The sequence below is a fragment of the Zonotrichia leucophrys genome, chromosome 2, assembly GCF_028769735.1.
Source record: "Zonotrichia leucophrys gambelii isolate GWCS_2022_RI chromosome 2, RI_Zleu_2.0, whole genome shotgun sequence".
Taxonomy (NCBI): Eukaryota; Metazoa; Chordata; class Aves; order Passeriformes; family Passerellidae; genus Zonotrichia; species Zonotrichia leucophrys.
The window spans coordinates 65951654-65974657 of record NC_088171.1 but is presented as its reverse complement, the minus strand read 5'-3'; the positions used below and the strand labels follow the sequence as shown (position 1 = coordinate 65974657).

At 42.3% G+C, this 23004-nt stretch overlaps 2 protein-coding genes across 2 annotated transcripts in view; one reads left to right on the top strand and one right to left on the bottom strand.

Moving 5' to 3' along the window:
* ELOVL2 (ELOVL fatty acid elongase 2) overlaps positions 1–841 on the bottom strand; it is a 50897-nt gene extending 50056 nt beyond the window's left edge. Inside the window, exon 1 of the mRNA XM_064705278.1 lies at positions 749–841. Within this exon, the coding sequence (XP_064561348.1) occupies positions 749–751 (3 nt within the window). The 5' untranslated portion in view covers positions 752–841. The remainder of the gene's footprint in view (positions 1–748) is intronic.
* Positions 842–9987: 9146 nt separating this feature from the next.
* Positions 9988–22072, top strand: SMIM13 (small integral membrane protein 13). Its single transcript, XM_064705277.1, has 2 exons — positions 9988–10173; positions 18666–22072. Exons 1-2 carry the CDS (start codon positions 10098–10100, stop codon positions 18857–18859), a joined length of 270 nt encoding a protein of 89 aa, XP_064561347.1. The 5' UTR covers positions 9988–10097; the 3' UTR covers positions 18860–22072.
* The last annotated feature ends 932 nt before the right edge of the window (positions 22073–23004 follow it).

Sequence of the window (23004 nt, the reverse complement as noted above, 5' to 3'; positions counted from 1 at the left end):
CTGCTCGCTAAATAGGTGACTTCATTGTTCCACTTTAACTCTTTTAAATGCTGAACTAGAGTCTAAAACTCCATTGTTCATTCATTACATGGAGAAAAAAAAAAAAAAAAAAAAAAAAAAAAAAGAAGAGGAAGCGTTCCACTACAGATTGCGTGGATAAAGCAAGAGCTTCTGTTAAGATAACAAATTAACGGGAATAATCGGTTTATGTAACACGCTCAAACGCACCTCGGGGTAGAGCAGAATGCACCTGCTCGGAGCGGGGCTGGGCGCAGGGCAGGAGGTGGATGCCCAGGAGCTGCGCTCCATCTCTCGCTCCCTCTCTCCATCCATCCCTCCCTCCACGCAGGACCGCGTTCCTCCACGTGCCTGTCCCCGCTCCCGCCGGGCTCCCGGTGCTGCGGGGCTGCCCCCGGGGCTCCCTGTCCCCCATCCCTTCTCCCCCGCTCCCCAAGGATCCCTCTGTCCCTCCCTCCTTCCCTACAATGCCCAAGCTCAGCCGCTCGACCCGACCCGCGTCGGCGGCTCGGGTGCCTGCCGTGGGGGCATCTGAGGCCGTGCTCCCCCTCTGCCCCCGAAAAATCACGCCCGAACGCGGCCCGCAGCAGCGGGGGAAGCGGAGGGGAGGAGGGCGGGCGGGCAGCGGGGTCTCTCCGCCGGCCCCGGTGGAGCGGGGGCAGGGAGGAGAGGGGCAGGGGGCCCGGGGGCTGTGCGTGTGCGGGGAGGGGACGCGGGGGTCCCCACTCACCATGGTGGCGGCGCGGCGCTGTCCAGGGTATCGGCGGCTCGGCGCGGCTCTGCAGGCGCGGCCCCGCGCCCGCCCTATAAGGCACCGCCTTCCCCGGCCCCGGCGCGCCCGCCCCCGCCGTGAGAGGGCGGGCACGGGCAGCACGGAGGGCCGGGTCTCCGCGGAGCGGGCAGAGCCGAGCCGGGCCGTGGGGAGGCGGAGGGGAGCGGTATCTGGGCAGGGGAGAGCCAAGCGGGGCTGCTCCATCACCCACCCAGCTGTCGCGGCAGATGGTGGCCGTTTGCCTTTGTTGGAATCCACCCTGTCGGGAAGATTCAATTCACTGTCGGGCCGCTTTGGGAGCAGGCAGGGTCACTGAATCTGTTGGACTCAGCTTGGGTGGCCCAGCACTCGTTTTTACAAGCTGAAATTCTCTAATCTGAAGCCCTGAATCCTGCACACACTGTGCCAAAGTGAGATCCACCACTTGGAATGGTTACCAGTTGGTCTCAATAATCTCAGAGGTCTCTAAATGATTCCATGATTCCATCTGTGGCATCGCCAAGGAGATCTGTCTGTTGGGGAGTGACTGCTAAGAAAATGTTCAGGCTGGCTAGGAGGGAAACAAAAATCACACAGAGCAGGAGCTACTGATCCCATCACAGCTCAGCCTCTGACACTCAACAGAAAAAGAGTCAGGGATGGAAGTGGCTTTGTGCTTGGTGTAACAAGCAAACAAAAATCTCACACGTTCAAAATGCATTTTTGTTCCAAGTGGTGACAAAGTCTTACAGCTACTATAAAACATTTATTTAAACTATCAAAGTTGGTTGAAAATTTCTTGCTTCTTTATCCCTGCTTTTAATAAGGAGATCAAAATAATATTTCTTAAAAACTATTACTATTTTTCATTTTTGTTTTCTAAAGGAAAATTTGTCAAGGAATTACATATCCATACATGCACTTCCATCTCTGCCTTCTCAATTCTGTGTTCATAGTTTGGTTGACCACAGCTCAGAGATGTGTTTCCACATCAGTGGGAGAAACAGTGGAAATAAGACAAGAAGAGCATGAGTGGTGCAAGACTGGTGTCATCTTCACAAACTAAAGCGTATTTGATGTACAGACATGCTGTATTTGTCAAAAATGTAGCACTGATGTTCAGGAATTTGATATTTCCTTCCTGATTGGCTCTTTTTCCATGTGCTACTTCAGCCCTTGCTCACTCTTGGATCTATACACAGAGGTCCACCAAAGGCAGTGAGGATGGTGATCTTCCCGGGACTGCTGCCTGCCTAGAAATGATACTGCCAAGAGTTCATGTGAAAGTGTGTACTTATGTAATTTCTAACCCACTTTTACAGACACAAACTTGTTTGCTCAAGCTTCCAAATTCCAGCATGTTAGTCCAAACTAACTGCCCCAATTCCTGAGGTTGACCTCACAACCTTTCCCCTACTTCATCTTTTCCATAGGTTATTCATTTAATTCTTTGTGCGCCATCACAAACCATCTTGAAATACTGAGGAGAAATACTTTCTCTGCCTATTTTTCCCCCAGAGAAATTGTTCACTAAACAGAAAATTGGCCTCTTTGTCCAAAAATCTTGTCACTCTTTAGGTGCTGTAGAGAGAGGAACAGTTTGGAAGCTGACTGACAGAGAAACATAGGAGTGACCCAGTGCATTGCAGTGCTTTGGCTTCACAATTTTTATTCCAGTTTCTTTATTGTTGAAAATAATCTGGGTTAGTGTGTCAAGCCAAATCTAGACCTAAAAATATGATAATACGAGGTATTTTTGTCTTTATTCTTGTTATTCTTTGTCTAAAACAGAAAAGAAACCTATGTTCAAATTTTATAAAGATGTCATATTTCTAATTTATTCAGTTCCTTGTTCCTGAAAAATTATATTCCTACTAATTGATACTTGTCTTCCTTAACTAGTTTCCTTCTACAGTAGCAACTTTCTTTTTTAGAAAAACAATAGTGTCTCCAGTGAAGAACAAATAGGATTCTGGTGGCATCTAAGAGAAGCTGTAATAGCATTATAGATATTTTTAACACCTCTCTAATGACCTGAATTTGGAGATTTAAGGGCTGTGGCAGGATTTGGATTCATCTGTTTTGTAGGGAGAGTGATGCCACGCATTTAGTTAGATCCCAGGCACTAAGCAGAGCAGACCTCTGCCAGCCAGCTTTCAGTGATTCTTGAGCAGCACATTGTCCTGAGATAAAAGGTAGAAAAATAAGTTGACATATGGACAAATAGACTTGCTTAGTTCCAGCTGAAATTCCCTGAAAACTGGCAGAGTAAGAAGAGGCAGTTTAAACAACACTTCATTCTGGGGCAATGCTATTACACAACCACAGCTGTTCAAAGTGCAATACCACAGGGAGTGAGCTTGAGCGCTGCTGGTCTAGGGGTGGTTCTAGGTTGTATTTTATCACAAACTACCTAATTTATAGAATCACAGACTTGTTGAGGTGGGAAGGGACCTCTGGAGATCATCTCGTCCAATCAACCTGCTCAGGCAGGGTCTCCTACAGCCAGCTGCCCAAGTTGGTGTCCAGTCAGCTTTTGGATATCTCTACATCTTAGGAAAAGCACATTTGAGTTGCAATGACTTCAGAGCTGACAGATCCCACTGGGCTTACAGCTTGGTAGGAAACAGGGTGGACAAGGTATCCCTGATCAGTCAACTACCAGCAACTTGCTTAGATCCCACTAAGTTTCAATCAGCAGGAAAAAGTTTCAGCTCAGGAAAGAAAAGCCTTTCTGTCTCCCACTACCACATCACCTACTAGCAGTCACTGCTCTTGACCTGACCATGGCCTCTTCCAAAGCTTGGGATTTAAACTCAGGACATGCCTGTTTCACAAAATTGTTCTGCCAGCAGCCTCTATCTAATTCACTGGCAAAATGTCTCTTCTGTCTCTGAGCATCTAGCTCAGATGAAAGAGGATACATTTCTTCTATTATCCATTCTTTTGCTAATATTTTGGCATAGAACAATGGTTATGTACCTGCAGATTTCAATTTTGCTAGTGACACCACAGGGAGTTACAAGATCAGTGTTGTCCGATTTTCGGCTGTTTGGATGGCCTGGAAAGGCCCGGGATGGCCTTGAGGCAGCCCGCGCTTCAAAGGACGAGAAGAGGCTTCAGATCTTTTCTCGGTCTCGGTGTTTATTAATTGCTTATCTAAAAGATTTTCTCTCGGCCCGACAGAGGTCTGGTCAGCAGCCAGCCATGAGCACACTCCCTGCCTTCCGGGGCAGTCACCTATCTTTATACCCAAAGTTACGTATACAATATTTATCATTTTTCCCCAATACCTTTTACCCTTATTAACCAGTGCACTTTTAGTAATGACCAATCCCAAAGTGCCACCATCACCACAGAAGATGGAGGAGAAGAAGAAGAAGAAGAAGGACAGGACACGCCCCAATTCCTCCATCTTACTTCTCTAAACCCCCCTGTACAGAAATCTTAAACCCTGTGTTTCACTCTCTAATTAACTTATCCCTTCACCATTCACTCCGGTGAAATCCTCCTATCCTCATACAGGTGTCGTCTCCTGTGTAGGATCAAAGTCCAGCCACCAGATACTTCTGGCAACATTCTAGGACTCCCGAACCCCCCAAGGGTGGTCTTGGTGACTCAGCACCTCAGTCCTGAGGTGCTGAGATCCCACAAGTGTGACAGAATTTTATAGAATCATAGAATGAGTTGGAAGGGAACTTAGAGATAATCTAGTTTCAAGCTCTCTGTCATAAACAGGGGCCATTCTCTAAAACAGCTTGCTCAAGGCCCCATCTAGCCTGGGCCTGGCCCCTGCCAGGGGTGGGGCATCCACAGCTTCCCTGGGCAACCTGTTTCCGTTCCTCACCACCCTCACAGTAAAGAATTTCTTCTGTGTATCTAACCTAAATATCTCCTCCTTCAGTTAACTTCTGTTAATTTTTGTTAATTTTATTAACTCAGAACTGTCAGTAATGAAACTGCATGCAATCAAATCTGAGTAATCAGGCTGAAGTGAAAATCTGGAAGTTGGTTCCCTTTTTTTTCTCTGGTATAGTTAGTTCTTTCTAAGTGTTATTTTCAGCTTTGAAACTACAGCTGGTATAATATGTCTGTAAAGCTAATGGCTGCATTAAATTGCCAGCTGCAAGTAAGTAAAATAAAAACTAAGTCAAAATAAAAACTAAGTCAAAATAAATTTATGCAGGCAGGAGCACTGAATTGAGCAATTGTGGAGCTCTGAAGTTTTTGTAGCAAATATTTTGTTTTAGCACCCTCTCTCGGACACAAACCATCACTGCTGGTGTTTACTCTTAAAGGGTTTGGCTGAAGCTGGAAAGCATTTGCAACAGGAAAAGTGCTCAGTGGCAGTCACAGATACAGCTTAGTTATGTATTTTTGTATTCTATAAGTTAACATAAGTAGAATTTTCTCATCCCTCTTAGACTTATCATCTTTATACAAATAGTCTGTGCTGTTCACTTAAGTCAGCCAAGAACTGGGAAAAGCATGAGGGCTCCAAAGCAAATACTGAAGCTGAGTTGTTACAAAAGACCATAGGTCCTCGCTGTCTGCATGTCTCCTGTGAGGAGCCTGCTGGCCTTAACTGCTGGGAATTGAGGATGAACCTCAATTTTCTGTCTTACAGCCACCAGTATTTGGTGTTAGGGTAGCTTGTGGAAGTCTCAGTTTGGGACCGTGGTCTTGCTGTGTCCAACATCCAAGAGCTCATGGTGTCATGAGTAACAGTGTAACACAGAGAGAAAGGGGTGGGAGGAAGGGGTTACTCTGTATTCCCACCCTGGGAAAAGAGAAGTGTATTAATGCCAAAAGAAAATCAGCAGTGGGAAGGTCAATAAGTACATTCTGAATAGCAGAAGGGGCTACAATTTGCATTTTCTGCATGAACTGTAACTATCTGCCCAGCTTCTAGAGTACAACTGATAGGCAGTCAAGTTCCTATACATTATTTTGGCTCCAGTAGTTGATATGGTTGCCAGTTACCTTCAGAGATACTATATGTGCCAAGAGAAGGCTTAAAAAATTAGGACACTGTAGAACAAAAACTGCCTGGATTACTTTAACTTGCTCTTCCTGCCCACATTAATTTTACTAAGCCTTATTTGCAATAATAGCATTCGGCAACACTCCCACTTCATCAATGTAGGGTGCGGGTGATAATAAACAAACAGGAGGCCATCAATGATGCAAGGATCTGGAAAAGGACAAAAAAAAAAACCAACAAACCAAACTTAAGTGGCTGAAATTCTTTTTCAGAACAAGAAAAATGCCTTATATAGAATAATTTCTATGCTATTTACATATAAGTTTTTACAGCTCAATGATTTAATTCTTCCTTCTGCTGTCTCCCTCTAGGTAACCAAGTGTGGGTTTGTTGAAGTGCTGAGCACTTGCAGCAGGACCCAACATCAGCAAAAGCTGTGCTACAAATAAAGGGAGGCAGGAGATTTTCCCCACGTGCCAGCTCAAAAGCAGGCCAGAAGGGGCAATCAAAAATCATTTGACATTTCAAACGTGTCTGTCTGCCTCAGCCCTCTCCCAGGTGAGGGAAGGATAAAAAGATCCCTCCCTTTGTCCTGTTATGCAAACACAAACAGTTCTTGACTGGCTGCTGTAAAACAACTGGTTGGTCTAGATGCATTAGCTCTCACACCCTGAAAATAAGGTTTGTGCCCTCAGCATCTGCAGCCCTCTTCCCTGAGCTAAAGAATCTTTATTTTTCTTATTCACAATATTGTGGGGCCTCGTTGCTTTGAGGAAACATGTCAAATGCTGCTGCAGTGAGCCAGCCTGTGGTTTGGAGCACTGTTGGGCAGAGGCCCCCTGAGTGCCCCCTCACTGCAGTCTGGTTCCTCTGCAGTCCTTCTGCTGCCTGATGGCCTGAGCATCCTCTTTTCCCTGCCCCCAAAATGTATCTCGGTGTGTCTGTGGTTGTACACACTGAGAGAAGATGTGGGAAGATCGATCAGTGTTGAGCATCACAGGAAAGAGTGTTCAATGTGGAATATTGATAGTATGCAGGCAGCATGTAACGAGAGGATGGAGAGAAGGTCATAATGTCATGAGTGGGATTTTTCCATCCTCCTCAGGGAATGGATAAGCTAGATTCAATTTTGTGACTCCGCATCACACATATACACTTAAGGAACTGGATATACCAAGATTAGATTTGCGTAAGTAACCTTTTATCTGAACTTCAGTGAATAGAAAACCTCATGTGTCCAACAGTAGTTCTGTTTTCTTTTGTGTGATTTTATGGAGTTTTGAAAAATAACCATGTCCACATTGCAGCTCACCTATCCCAAGTGCATCACCATCACTATTGTACAGATTTTTGGCACATTAGCACATGAAATGATACATAGTGGGATAGATGTGTATTTATTCATGTTCTTTAACTTCCATCTGAAGAAAAGTCTTAGGTAAAATACATGTAATATGTTTGGGTTTTTTTCATTCATATGGAGATCTGCATATAAATCTTAACTGACACAAAGTGGCTCAAAAGAAAGGATTTATTTCATGTATTGGGAAAAATAGAATAACAAAGCAAATGGTTGGAGGAGGAAAAGTTTCTTCTTGTATCTCACGGCTTGGTTACAGTGTAACCCCCAATTACATCCCACCTATACATCTACCTCTTATTGAAGTTCCCTGGCCATTATGCCAGGAAGTCCTTTTCATGTCTGTCCTGAGGACAATTTCAGTAGTTCACCCATACTGGCATTCAGCAGTCTCAGGCAAGGGATTAGAGGGAAAGTCTAATGGAGCAAGGAAGAATTATCCCAGGTGGAGGAGGACCAGGTTGGGGAACACATACACAAAATGGAAATATCTTAAGTTCCCAGGGCCTGAGAGGCTGTGTCCTTGAGAGTGCTGGCTGATGTCACTGTGAGGCTGCTCTCTATTAGCTTTGAAATAGGCTGCTGACTGGGAGATGTTCCAGGAGAATGGATGAGACCAAGCATCTCTTCTATCTTCAGGGGGAGCAAGAAGGAAGGTCTGGAGAACTTCAGGCCTCTGAGCTTCATCTCAGTCCCTGGAAAGGTCACAGAGGAAATCCTCCTGGAATTCATGTGGTCTCTGAAGACATGAAGATCAAGGTAATTGTGACTAGTCAAAATAGATTTATACGCAGGAAATAATGCCTAAGTCACCTGATGGCCCTCTACAACAAGGTGACTAGCCTGGTGAATGAACTAGAGAAAGGGACAACATGAATAAGTTAAATTAGGGTTTTCCAAACTGAACATACATTGATTAGAAGGCATTCAAGCTGTACAGAACATATTAGAACTTTAATTACTACTTATTTTCATTTTTTATTTAATTGTCTATTGGAATCTCAGAATATGCAGAGTTGGAAAGGACCCATCAGGATCATCAAATCCAACTCCTGGCCCTGCACAAGACACAGGACACCCCAAGAATCACTGTGTGCCTTAAATTCCATATTGCCTGGGGCAGTACTATATATGTTTGAATGCATGATCCATGTGTAGATAGATAGATAGATAGATAGATAGATAGATAGATAGATAGATAGATAGATAGATAGATATCCATATATATCTAAGGCCTGTATACACAGATCACATATATTTATTGCTCCAAAATGACCCGATTGCAAGATTAATTCTTTCTTCAATTCTGAATGCTGTGTGGTTCTGCAGTGCTTGGGGATGTGATGTGAATGAATCTATTGCTACTATTATTATAGCAGTTTGGAACCATAAAATGGCATATTTGGGTTATTTTAGTAGCCCTCACATTTGACAGCTATTTTACAGAAATGAGAAGGTAGTAGCCCCATATCCAGAGAACTGCAGATGGTAAGCAAAAAATCAGAGAAACAGAACAGTGCAGCTAGGAGGAAGCTTATTTTTCAAAAATAATATGGTTGCAACTGTTACTACTTTGCTTTGCTTGTAATACAAAAGAAACCTTGCTTAAGTATATGTAACAAGTGCTGAGGCGAGACTTGTAATAACATTTTAAGATCAGGGTCATGTCAAAGTTAAAAACTTGGAAAATAACAGAAAACATGTTTCAAATTAAATGATACTTGCAAAAGACATGCTAAGTGGTTTAATACTCCAGGCAGAGTATTAAACAGGGCTTGGAATGTTGGGAAAAGAAGGCTAGGATCGGAAAGAAAGAACTCTAGGTCGATTTGGTGAAATCACAGCAGATTTAAGGATGTGAATAGGGGACCACACATGCAGGTAATTTTGGTTTACAGGTATGTTGGAAGGAGGAGGCATGTGGCATGCTCAGAGTCCAGGAAAACAAAGAATTGTTAGCTTCGCTTAATCTTCACTTAAGATTTTAAAATACTACATAAAAGAAACAAAGAACTGGACTAGCTTTCTCTGACGTGTCACTACAATGTTGGCATGCCCATGGGAAACGAAGCTTCTGTAGTAGTGGATTTACACGTTTCCAGTAGTTTTAGAAACATTAACCAGCATGCTACAAAGGAAAATTTTTACTTCATTCCAGTGCTAACAGCGAAGTCCATATCACAATCAAGATCATATCACAGTTCTGAGAGATATTATTTCCTCAGATTTCTTCTAAGTGGGAAGGGCCAGCTTTGATGTGCCACCACCACGTCATCAGAGGGCAAGAGCCAGGGCCAGGTGGAATTCGAACCATGCCGGGTTCGCCAGTAAAATTGCTTCCTTGTCTAAGGCCTGGATATTCCTGTTGTCCCTTTATACGATTCCACTGGGTGGAAGGGCAAGAGGGAGAAGGAAGGCAGGAATGGCAAGAGTGAGAAGGAGGATTAAGAAATCAGTTTGCCCCATCCCTAAATCTAAGTTATAGAGCAATGAAATCATAGGATGCTTTGGGTTGTGAGGGACTTTAAAGATCATCCAGTTCCACCCCCGCTGCTCTGAGCAGGGGCACTTTCCACCAGATCAGGCCGCTTAGAGCCCCGCCAACCTGGCCTTGAGTAACCTCTCCGTAAGTCCTACGGGAACTCTGCCCCGCTCAGGGCTCCAGCCACCGCCCCTGGGCTTTACCCCACATGCCGCTCCCCCCGCCCTCACACAGCCTTTACCGCCCCCGCCATCACCGCCGTGCCGCAGGGCGCACCGGGACTTGTAGTCCTCGCTGGCGGGGATTGCCCTTCCGCTGCGACCGCTGTGGAGGGAGATAAACTACAGCTCCCAGCACACCCCGCGCACCCTCCGCGCCAGCGCGATGCTCCGCGAGCACCGCCCCGCCTGGCCGCCGGCTCCTCGGCGGCGGGAGGAGGAGCAGGAGCGGGAGCGGGGCCGCTGGCCCGGCCCGGGTCCTGCCGGCTGCCCCCGGCCGCGCCATGTGGCAGAGCGTCGGGCTGACCCTGCTGGTGATCGTGGCCACGCTGGCCTGCGTGCTGCTGTTCATGCTGTGCGGTGAGTGCCGGGCTGCGGGCGGCGGCTGCCGGCCCGGCTGCGGCGGGCGGTGCTGGTGCCCCCCGGGCGCCCTCGCAGCGCCGCGGCGGGCTCGCAATCTGTGCTGGTTCCTCTCGGCTCGGATTGACTGCGGGAAGGAAAAGGGCACCGTGCCCCGGCCTGTGGGGGAGCGTGTGTGCTGTGCAGCGCCCTCTTCTCTTTGTTCCCGAGTCGTTTCCAGCCTTGAGGTGCTCCCAGAGCCTTACTTCGCTGTTTATTTCGCTGTTTCCTCTGGAAACGAGGGCTTTTTTAGTGATGGGGCTCACCAAAAAAAAGCCGTCACCCTGTGCGGCATCTACATGCATGGGTCTGAAATGCCAGTGAGCGCAGGAAGTAAACTTGGGACTGGCATCCCTCACATCTGTTTGCTAGGATTGGCTGAAGACAGCTCTTAGGAGGTTTTTTCTTACGTGGATGCAGAGGGGGAGGCTCAGGGGGGATCTCCTCGCCCTCTCCAACCACCTGACATGAGGCTCTAGTGAGGTCCATCTGCTGTGCACGCAGTGAGAGGCCCAGGGGAAATGGCCTTAAACTGAGACAGGGGAGATTCAGATTAGATATTTGAAAATATTTTTTCACTGTTAGGGTGGTCGGGGATTGGAACAGGTTGCCCAGGGAGGTGCTGGAGTCACCATCCCTGGAGGTTTTTTAAGAGATGTCTGGATGTGGCGCTGGGAGATGGTTTAGTGATTTAGGGGTTACAGTGGCAATGCTGGGTAAATGGTTGGACTGGGTGATCTTAAAGAGTTTCTTCCAAGCTTGATGATTCATCCAAGGCTGTTTTTTTTTTTATTTTTATTTTTTTTTTTTTAATACACAGAGAGAAGGGTTATTTCAATGGAAGGGATGACTTGCAGGTCTTTTGGGAGTTCCTGGAAGGAATCAGCAGTGCAGTGTGTGAATGTTGTGGCCAATATGCAGAACTTGCAGCTCTCAAAACAGACAAACAAAAACTACACCAGCAAATTCAAGCTATGCCATAATATGTGATGAGAGGCTTGTGAGACTTACAACCACTTATAAACCTACCTGGCACCTTGGTGACACGTGTGTTTTCAAGGGGTTTCTGAAGAAATGAGGGAGCAAAGTGGGGACTGATGTTTAATAGTTTAAAAACTGCTAATTGTTGACAAAATGACAAAGCATTGTGGAAAAATTTGCATTATCAAGGGACTGGATGGTAATATAGGAAGTGAAGTCCAGTATTAACGTGTATTAAGTAAGGCATGTAGAAACTGTGAAATGTTTACACATGTAATTTGTGTGGAGAAATATAATGGAACCAAACTGAGCTGCTATTATCCCAAAGAAAGGATTAGCTGAAGTAATTGCAAGCATTTCTCCAAAATATCTCTGTAATCCTTTGTAGCTACCAAACAGGCAATCAAACTTTAGAAGCCTGAAATACAAGAGAAAATGTCATTATGCTGCTATAGGAATCATCCATGTTCCTGTCTCTCATACAGTGTATTTTCTTGTTAAAGTGTATTACCTCATTTAAAAAATGAAATCCTAGCTTCTTTTTGAAAAGATAGGGTTTCCATAGCAATTCTTTGTTGGAGCTGTGAAATTATTCCTGCATGAAGAAGCTCTAAACAGGTTAGATCTGTCAAGCCTGGAAGATAGGTGACTGGAGAGGGGGTGATGGTATACCACTGACTAGCAAGTCAAAAGTGAAGTGGGAAGCATTGTGAAATGTCATCATTGCAGAGGAGTTGGAGTACATGAAGTTAAATGGTCAAGCAACAGGCTGAAAACTACAAGTTTTCTTTTACACTATGGGGAAATAATTTGCAAGCTCATTAGTAAGGAATATTTTGGATGCTGAAACTTCTGCCATTTAAATTCCTGGAAGAGAGGTCAATGTCTTGGTCATGATCTTGGGTGAGGAAATCTGTGAAATGCTGATAACTGGAACTGCAAGGCTGTACTTCACTTGGTCTCCTGCTCTTTTCCTGCGTGTCCCAGTACTGTCTGTTGTTGCAGACTAAGCAGTGACCTGAGCAGGTATTTATTCATGTTTCTCTACCCTCCTAAGGTGTTGACTGGCCACTTTTCAACTTTTAGAAGATGCAGCAAGATAATTGCTAGGGCTTTTATATAGAAGTATGAATACAAGATCTTTGTTTACTGTCTTGCTGAAAGTGTAATACAATTGTGAAACCACTGTTCAAACTCAGAAACAAGCATCGTTTTCCTCAGGCCCTTCTGCCTTTGTCTGTATATGACAAATGGAATTGGAATGCTAAGCGTTAACTTTGGCAGATAACATAATCATTTGCCTAGTGATTTCTTGGTTAAAGAAAGCAGAAGCAAAGAATAACTTTAACTGGCTTGTAAATACTTAGCTTGTTTGGAGTTACATATTGGACATTCATCTTAAATTCCATAAATATGTTGCTTTGAATCCTTCATTGTATTTTACTTTAATCAGTGTCAGACTTTATAAAATGATTGCTAAAAGTCACCTAGATTTCAGGTGTACTGAACACAGGAAGCTGATACATTAATTGGATTTTTTGGGGAGGGATTTGAACTATTACCATGCTAGAAGTGATTCAGTGGGATTTGATAGGGATTTATAATATTTGTATAGTATAGTGTTAGTATAGTGTTGTAAATATTTGATTATTTTTTCATCACTCAGCATTTATTAATTAATTAATATTGGTTATACCACTTAACTTCTCTTGCACAGAAAATATTCAAGGAAAACAGTGTCAAGAACACTACTGAAAAAAAAAAAGAGTACTTTGAACTTAATTGTTTATCTGTGCTAGCGACAGGCAGTTTCCCTGGAAAAAGTAGCAACGTCCAGGTGAGAAGGTGGTGGAGAAACTGCCTAAGTGCTGTGTGGGACAGGATGTGAGCAAAAGCCAGCCAGTGAGAAATACAAATTAATGGACAAGCCTGATACAGGAAGGGCTGGATATAATCTGGAGTAAGCCTGATCTGATGATGAGAATATTTTCCAGCAATCTGACAAGAGGTGTTGAAACAGCCTTGAGAGAAAGGGTCAAGAGTGTAAAGAGCTGGGACTGGGATTTGAATGGCTCATAAAAGAACTCATGGTGTGATTGCCTGTGGAGAGTAATAAACTTAAATATCCAGGATCATGTGGATTTCTGCTGTACCTCCACATATAATGTGATAAGGGCTATTAAACAATGAGTAAAACATTCACTTTACCTTTTTTTTTCAACATGAAAAGACAAAATTCAGAGCACAAATTATCAGAAGTTATTTTGACTGGTTCTTCAGCAATGTGAATTAGGCATTTATGTCTATAAATGTACTTTGAATAAATGGCCTGGTTTCCTTTTCTTTAAAACATGTCTGAATGCTGGCAACTGCTACTTTCAGTGTTAATCTGAATTAGTTGAGAAGCACGAGAGGCTTGCAGCTAGCATTTGTAAACTGATCACATCTGACACAGAAACCACTGAGGTACTGTAAACACAGCAAACTTTCAGTTGCTCTTTTAAAAGTGGAACTAAGATAGCTTGATCCCGCCTCTTTTATTTCCACCTTTTCTGATTTTCTGGTGGTCTTATTGCTGCTTTTCCATATTCCATGTACCTCTGAGATGGGAGGAACGTGTGCATAGTCAAGGATATAGGATAAAATAAAATACCAGCCAAGGTGAACTCTGGTACTGCTTACCTCTGTGTATTTTTTCTATTTTCCCAGTGTAGCAATGCATGAAGCCAAGTGAAATTGCCAAAGTGCCTTCACTGGAACAGATGGAAGCATTCATCTCATTTGTCAAAAGAGGCTAATGAAATGCGGGTTGAGACATACAACCTTAAAATAAAAATCATGTAACTCTAAGTGCTGAAATGAATGAGTGGTTCACTTCAGAAGTATGAATTCAGTTGCAGATGGGAAAACATTTCAGCCTTAAATTCTGCCTGCATAACTTTTCTTTAATGCTTTGCTTAAACAGTTTGGTAACTATCTTCAAGGAGTGATTTCTGGGAAATACCTTAACAGATGAGGAAAGTCATGCTTGATTAGACCACTCATAAAGAGAAAATATTCTTTAATTTGAAGTTGAGTTTTCAAGCAGTTGTAAATGGGAGATGAGAAGAGAGCAAATTTCCTTTTGCTCAATCAGCAAGTGCTAGTGTTGCATTAAGTGGGAGCAGGTTTATGGAGCTGTGCATGGCCAAGCACTGTGTCACCTGATGTCCTCTGTTATCCCAGTGTCAGAGTAGTGCTTCCTTCAGGCTGATCCTCTCCATAGCAAAGCTATCCGCTAGGGCAGTGTACTAGAGCTGCACTGTTTCAGAGATGTGGATGAAGTGACTTGTGCATGGTTGCAGGAGTTATCTAACAGAGCTCAGAGAAGAGCCCTGTTCTCCAAAATCTCAGGTTAGTATCTCAAGCTCCATGCTTTTATTTTTTCCTTTTTTTTTCTTTTTTTTTTTTTTTAGCTGTAGCTGTTTAGGATTTTCTGCGATGGATACTTCAGCATTTGAATATAGGCAACATTCACCATGGTGATACCCCAGTTTTAAATTAGTAGCCATGTTCTGGCATGATAGGATCCTATTTTCAAATCAGTAGGGAAAAAGAAGTAAAATGATCTTTCAAAACTACACAGGAATTCCACAGCAGGGTCAGAACTGGAAGCTCAGTCTTCTCTGTGCTGTTATTGCAGTTACTGCATCACCATCCTGCCTTTCTTGGTTTCATTTGTATTTCACGTAAGAAAGATCAAGTTGCTTTTACTCAGAGCTCCATATTAACCCTGGGGTTTTTCTTTTGTTTGCTTCTCCTGATTCAAATGGAAGAGGAAAATGTGCTCCAATAAAGAAAACTCAGCTGTTGCATACAAGGCAGTGAAAGGTGAATGAAGCAGATGGGCATGAGACTTGTTATCCCTCACTTTTGGAGTGGGACTAACTTTGTAGTTGGATCACTGTTTCTTTCTTCTTTACAAAGAACCAGGAGCTGATGTGGGAAGTAACAGAAAAAGCAGTTTTGATGAAGTTTAGTCAAACCATAAAATCTGTTTAACATCTGAATTGCATGGATGTTACCTACATCCTCTATGAGTTAGTCAAAGGCTTTGACTCACAGCCCCACCTTCACAAGCACATTGCATTGTGATTTATTAGAGGGGGGTTGACATACTGATGGCACGGTACCAGATGTGTCTTTGCATGGCATCTGGCTGTGGCATTTTTAACTGAGGTGGTGGCACCCAGCTTTAATAAGTACTAAACTCTGCAAGGCTGGGTGCTGCTGTTTTGCCTAGCTGCTGGGTTATCAAAAATCTTAGCTTAGATTTTGTAACGCTGGATTCAGGTATGTGCTACATCAAGAGCTGGATCCCCTGCTTTGCACTGTGCTGATGTATGTTTGATCTGGCTTACTGCTTTGAGAGGCAACTTCTTTCACCAGTTAGTGTAGAAATATTATGTGTTATAGTCTGCATGTCATCACTGCATGTTTGCTGAAGGCAGGTTGTGGGTGTGCTGTTTGGCTTCCGCAGGCTCAGTCAAGCTAAGGATGATTTTAAAAGGTAAATCAAATAGCTAAAGAAAATAAAGCAAGCACTGAAAGAGTGATTCTAATCAAATGTTTTGTGTGTGGTGAAGCTGAACCAGTAGGACTTCTTTGAGAGCAGCTTACCTGAACAGAGTGGAAGTGTTAGAGGTGCAAACCAGTGGTGTCACTTACGTGTCCAGGAAGAGCTCTACAGCAAAAAGCCCACAAAGCTAAACTGAGCCACGTACAGGAAAGAATGCCTTGAGATGCTAATTTTCCTTTTCTTGTGTGTGTATTTTAAATTAGTTTACAATTATTTTCTTTTTTTAAACACAGTTATGTAACTTTAAGTTCTTCAGTGTGGCACCATGACGGGTGTTACCATTTTGCAATGTTCTTAAGAGGATGAATCAGAAGACAATGCATTTTCTATTAATTTCTCAGAGACAATGTGAATCTGCCTCCAGGCTTTGTGTCTGGGTGGTTTTGTTTAATGATGTATTTAGCTGATATTGTTGATGGAGAGATTTTTTCTATACCCAGAATAACTTATTCTTTAGTAGTCCAGTTATTTCCAAGGAAATTCTTATTTATTTAGGGACAGGGAGCCTCAGCTGAATAGGCAAATCCAAACTTGATTTGTACAAGTGTGTTTGTTTTGGGGATTTTTTTTTTACCTTTCCATCCAAGCTGGGACAGTAACGAGAGCAAGTGAAAGAAATCTCTCTACTTTGCTTACTTTATACCTAAAGGTTTCTGGTACAGTATAGGAGACCTTGTGAGGTTTTTTGTTCTGGTTTTCAAGCCTGGTTGCCCTCCCACTAATGCCTTTGGCTTAGCCTTTTGTAATTTTCTTTTCAACTCACTGTCTTGTGGTTTGTTTCACCTGCCTGTTACCTCTGGTCTGTTTGTTTGCCTGCTAGAACCAGTTCCCTTGGCTGGTTATTTACACTGTCTTGTTTGTAGTCTGAGGCTAGAGAGCTCCAAAATCTTGTTTGTGGTACTTGGGGTTTTGGATACTTAGACCATTCTGCTCTGCTGTCTAACTCAGACCAAACACTGAAAAGAAATTAGTGCTGTTTTTCTTGAGAGTGCAAATGAACTTCTATGTTCTTTAGTATTTCCCCAGAACACACCCCGTAGTGATTCTGGGTGTTAAGTAACCTGTTTGCAGTGATAGAGGAAGCATGTAGTTCACTTTATTTAGCTTAAGTTAAAATACCTCCTTTATGGAATATCTGTTCACACCAAATATCCTCAAGTCATGCGTAAAGTGCCCTAAAACCCTTCTGGGAATGCCCCAAATATTTTTGCCTCATCCTCCTCCCTCTCCTCTTTCAACAGAAGCAACCTTCAAAGAGCTGCTAGCTCAATTTTTACTTCTAGTTCTGAAAGAAAAGAGAAGCCAAACCCAGCCATCTACCATCAATTTTTTTTCTAGGTGCAAGGGAATGTAATACATTTGCAGGACAGCAGATTCTATTTAATCACAAGTCATTTAAGGGGTTAGGTATTCATGGGAAAGCAAATATTGTGTAGCCTCTAGGAATTAATTTAGATCATAAAAGGTTTTCATATAGAAGCTTTTCTTCAATTTCCTCTGGAGCAGAGAAGTTACTGAAATTAAAAAACCTCAGGATGTAAAAAGTATTCCAGGAAGGAGGAGAAGGGTGGGATCTTGTTTTTGGCATAAGGATTGCCTGTATTGACTCTGATTATAGAAGAGGAAGAAATACAGACATGCTGTGGTTATATAAGTGTTATTTATTTATTAGTTAGTTGGTAGTCTTTCTCCCCCCTTTCTACTGTGTCCTGTTATCCATTCCCAGAAGTCTGCTTCTGCTGGAAGCTGTGTAATTGGGAGGGCAGTTTTCCCTAGCTCTGTAAAACAGGGCTCTTTATATCTGAATAGGTCAGCAGTATAGGCTTAAATAGCTGGCAAGACCTTCTGAACAGAGAATGGGAATATGAAATATATAGCTCTGTGCAGGCAGATGGGTGGTGGTGTTGCAAATGATGTTTGTATAGCATTTATTTTCAATGAGCTGTTTAAATTTTGCTCCACTTAACTGTATTTCACAGAGAAGTTGTATTCCTGCTTGGTGGGTTCTCTTAAAATGAAGATTCTGGTTTAGGTTTAGATATATTTATATCTGCTTTTTCTAGTTTTTTTGGCTACCAGTTACAAAAACACTTAGACAAGACAGAGGAGGAGGAGCAGATGGATCTAAGTATTTTTTAAGATAGATTCTAGAAATGTGGCCATCTCAGCTCTTTACTTGCATAATTTTGGGACCGAGAGTATTTTAGCAGTGGAGCAGAACACAGATTTACCACATAATGTTAATTTTACTTAGTGGGATTTGGGCACGGTGAGGGATCTCATTGAATTTGGGGGATGTGGTCTTTTAGTGAACATAAGGAAGACCTTGTCCATTTCAGAATAGGATTTACTATAAAATATGATATTAATTTGAGGCTCTGAGTAAGTGTGCTTAATATTGATTATGTAATTCAACTTTTAAAATGTGATTTCCAGAATGGAATGTTTGCTGGGTGAGGGGAGAAATTCTAGTGCTTTCACAGACCCTGTGTAATGAATCCTGAGTCCTTGTTTGAGATATATCCACAGGACTTCTTTTTTTCCTGACACTTAAGACCTTTATCTGTGTGAGGGTGATCACCCACCTGCTTGCTGTGGCAGTTCAGTTTGGAATGTGTAGGGCTTTTCCTGGAGCTTAAATGTTGCTTCTGGATGAGGACGAACTTGACGAAGTTGAATTGGTTTTTACAGGACTGTAAAAAGAAGTGGATGTGCTGTGGAGGGCTTTTGGGGTCGGCAAATAGAGAATGGGAGCTGATCAAATTTTTTTTCTCTTTGGTGATACACTTTGCCAGCGAGCTGACTATCAATACTATGAAGTAACTAAGCAGTATCTCTTTTCTCCCTCCTGCAGGATGGTATGTGGTCTGGCAGTTGTTCCTGTCTAAATTCAAATTCCTGAGAGAATTGATAGGTGATACAGGGTCCCAGCAGGGAGACAACGAGCCTTCAGAAGCTGAAACTGAACAGGAAACTCCGCCCTCGCCTCAGAGAGGGAGACAGAAATCGGCTCGGCAGCGAAGGGCGCCTACGGAAGACACGACTTAAAGTATCCACTGAACTTCTGCGTAAACTGTGAATGGGTCACACCTCTGCACTGGGTCCTTCGGTGGTGTGACCTCACTGAGAAACTGACCTGAGGTGCCATTGATCCCTGTGGACCTTTACTGCTGAGCTACCAATGGATGATGCTCCTGCAGTAGAGGTTCCAGGAGGGCTTCGGCAGCAAGTCACAGAGTACTGGAAGAAGGGAGGGGCAGAGAGAAATCTCCATCACAAAAATGCTGAGCTCCTGTATCTTCGGTCTCAGGTCTCAGCACGCAGATGAAGAACAGGTCCTGGACCATAGGCTTAGCCTTTGCATTAGTCTGAACATAGTAAATATTTCAGACTTAAAATAGTTTATAAATTATTTTTTCTTTACAGCACTGTAACTACATATAATGAAATTGAGTTTTATTTCCTTAGCTGTATATGAATATATATATTTTTTCAACCTTGAGAAAGCATGTGAACTAAAAAATCAGTTGAAAGAATATCCTGCTTTAGAATGTATTCTAAAGTGAGATTTTAGTTAAGTTCTTGTATATATAAAAAGTATAAATGAAATATGAAAAACTCTATTAGGTGCACTTGATTTGGAGGTTTTTATTATCTCCTCTTTTTTAAAAAAGAAGGAGATGCAAAGAAAGTAATTGGATAACAAGACCTTTTTTCTTGGTTTTGGTGTATAAGAAGGATTATAGTTTAAACAGTCCTGCTAGGCTTCTGAATGTTTTTCCTGAACCTTACTCCAAGTCCAACCTGTGCTGAAGACGGGAAGGTGTCTGGGTTATGCACTGCTCACTGTTTAATATTCTGAAGTGTCATCTTTGGTATTTGGATAATGAGTCCTTCTCTTAGCTCTCCTTGTACACCTTAGTGTCAGGTGTTTGGTATCTAACCTAACTTTTTTTCCTAGAAGCAGTTAAGGCTCTCTTAGCAGTTTGTCAGACATTGCTGGGACACTCTGACAGTGTTCCAGCAGGGAATTCGATACCTCATGTTTGCTGGAGGACTTACAGATTTTTACCAGTAATCAGCAGTTGCTCCTGTTTTCTCTGAGGATGAGTGCTACAGCTGTTTTGACATTGCACTTCACAATGAAGTGCTCCACTTCTGTGTATCTAGGAACTCTGAAGATTGATGCATGAGATTTTGTAAAGATGAGGAGCATGCATGTAATCACCTCTGTGTGTATGACAGAGAACTACCAACAGGTCTCATCTTGAACAGCTTCAGTTTTCTCTCAAAGTTTGGATATGTGATAGTGTTTGGATTATTGTTCCGTGTATAAAAACTTAATCAGGACTTTAAAATCAATCTTGTATTTTTAGCTGTTAAGAAGTTTAAACCTGTGGCTTCCAAATTGTGGTTTGGTTCAGTTATATGGCTGAAAGCAGAAGCATTTAGGTTTTTTATCAAGTAGGCCTACATCTGGGAAAAGAGCACTCTGTTAGTGCCTTTATGTTTTAATTTGTCAGTTTTGGATAGTGATCAAAATCCAATGAGGGCCATTCACTTCTTAAAATCATTTAGATGTTTCAGTATTAAAATATGTAAGACAGATCAGCCCTGACTTTCCTTTGGAGTCTAAAAGACTGTTTCATTTGCTAGCATGTATATATTAAGCATAAGGTTATGTTTTGAAGCATGATTAGGCAGTGCTATGCACATATCCTGTAAACATGTTGAAATACTGATTGTTTCCTCCTCTGTCTTTCGTGCTGGCAAGGGAATGTCTAATGATGGTTGATTGTTTTTTCTTTTTTTTTTCCTTTAATTAGTAAACTTCCCATTTATTCAAACTGAGCAGAAGCAATCAGATTCTATTCCCTGCTGCTTCCAGTTTGCCTCACGTAACTTAATGTCACAATTTTCTCGTGTGCTTATGTCTTGTCACATGGTGAGACTTCCAGTCTAGCAGTGCTAATCAAATACTGGGACATTTTTCCTAAGAAATTAGCATCTTTGTCTTAAGCTTTGCTAATACAGCTTACAAATAAACTTGCTCTCTAGTGACATAGGATATTGACACTCCACTGCACTTCACTTTACCTAGACTTTAGTGTACAGAAGACAGCAAAAGGCTGATGTCTGTAGTGTCCCTGGCAAAGAAACAGTAACTTAGTTCCTGCTTCTTGGAGCTGTGAAGAAATGTGAAATTATGGCAATATATATGGCTAGTTTAGGGTAGCTCTGAAGGTGCAACAATCAAGACTCTGGAGCAAGATAATGAAGGAGAAATCCATATGGGTTTGAATGAGGACACTGATCAAATATGCAATAAGATGGACATGAAACCTCTGGGTAGCTCATCTGCTCTAGCCAAACAATTTCCTTCTCCCCTCCGTGCTGTCTGTAGGAGTACATTTCACTCCCCAAGTTATTTTCAGGCTCTTTCTTTTCTTAAACAGCTGATGCTATTTTTTTAATGTTGTGACATAACTGCCAATAATGCTGTCTCCCTAGTGTGTAGCTTTAATGATCTTACTAGTAGCAGGCCAAAGGTATATAATATAAAGTGGTTTCGATGAATTTTGAAATGCTAATGTGTTCTGTCAATGCTTAATTTTTCTTGAAGGAAACCGTAGTGAAATCTTTGTATGGGGCACTTCATGCAAGCGTGTAAGAGCGAAGCTGTGTGTGTGGGACATGTGCTTGTGATAAGACCTGGGTTGTGATTGCTGGCAGTCCAATATACTCATGTCTTCAGGTGTTCTTACCAATGTCCTTCCGAAACATTATGGTGGGTAAGCACTTAACTTTGAACTCACCCATCCAAGTCTGAAACCTTATGAAGGCAACAAACAGGTTGGTCTTGTTTTGTTTAGTGGGATCTATTTTTAAAACGATTGCCTTATTGTTGCAGCCGTTATCTTGAATGTATTTTGGGTTCTTATTTTAAATACAGTCATATCATCTTTGTTGCAGGAGCTATGTAGCTTTGAATAAGCAGTAATTTCCTGTGTTGTATGTGACAGTGTTGCAATTTGTGATCACATTGCTGCTTAATATCAGGTTTTACACTGAACTAGACCTGTGTATGTCCTTCTGTTTCATTTGGAAATGACCAGCATAAAGAATGTGTTCAGTGTGGTCATTTGCTTCTTCAGTGTTACAAAACTGTACCTAAAGCTTCTGTGGTTGTCTGTTTTCATCATTACTGTTCTTTTAACTGACTGCACAGATGAAAAATAAAATAACCAGTCTTGATAGGAATGTTTGACCTGAGTGATTTTCTGATTACATTTTTGAGTGGGATTTTGTCTGTAGAATTAGACTGCTTGTTTGAGTGTGAAGCACTACAAAAGAGGACTTGTCAAAAATCACATTCTAACTCGTGTAACACCTGCAGATGACTTCATTGTAGTGGGCAGGTTTGTGTATATCTTTTAGAGTAGTTGTTAGTAAATGTGGTTTTTCTGCCTTATATCTTGAAAGTTGTAATTTCATTTTAGCAACTAAAAACCCAAAACAAACAACAAACTCCCCAAAAAAATCAAACCACCTCCCCACTCTGCTTTTTTTGATCTTTCTAAGACTGGTTGTAGACTCTAGTTTTTCTAATGTGTCTTGATGAAGTAGGAAATTGTTATTTTGGAAATGAAGATGTACAGGAGAAGGAAGTGAAAACATGCTTCATCCTTTACTGCTTCTGTTGAGTAAAATACATTGTATCCTGGGTTATTTTATTTAATAATGAGACATTAAAAGATTCTGAAGGAAAATCTGAAATATCATGAGAGAACAAACTGTTCTGCTGTTGTTCTAATCTTCTTACTTTTAAAAACGGGCCATTAATGGAATACTGCAAATGTCTTGGTGTTATGTGACTTGAGCACCTGGATCTTTTCACCTTGGGAAGTTGTATTTGTATGTGGTGGTTTGTGTTGGGGGCTAATATAAGTGAGAACAATCAGTGAAGGGCAACTGGTGTCAAGTGCATATGAAACACATGGTTGCTTTTCTGCTTTGGTGCTGATCCCAAAGAACCCCTTTGTGGTGCATTCCAATGGGATGAATGAAGGTGCCATTGTATAAGTTTGCCTCAGGTTCCACCAAAAGCTGTTTTAACTTGTTCTATGGGTGTTCGTGTGCTGTCAGGGGTCTCCTGTGGCCTTGGGTCTATGTAATTAAAATACACAATCTTT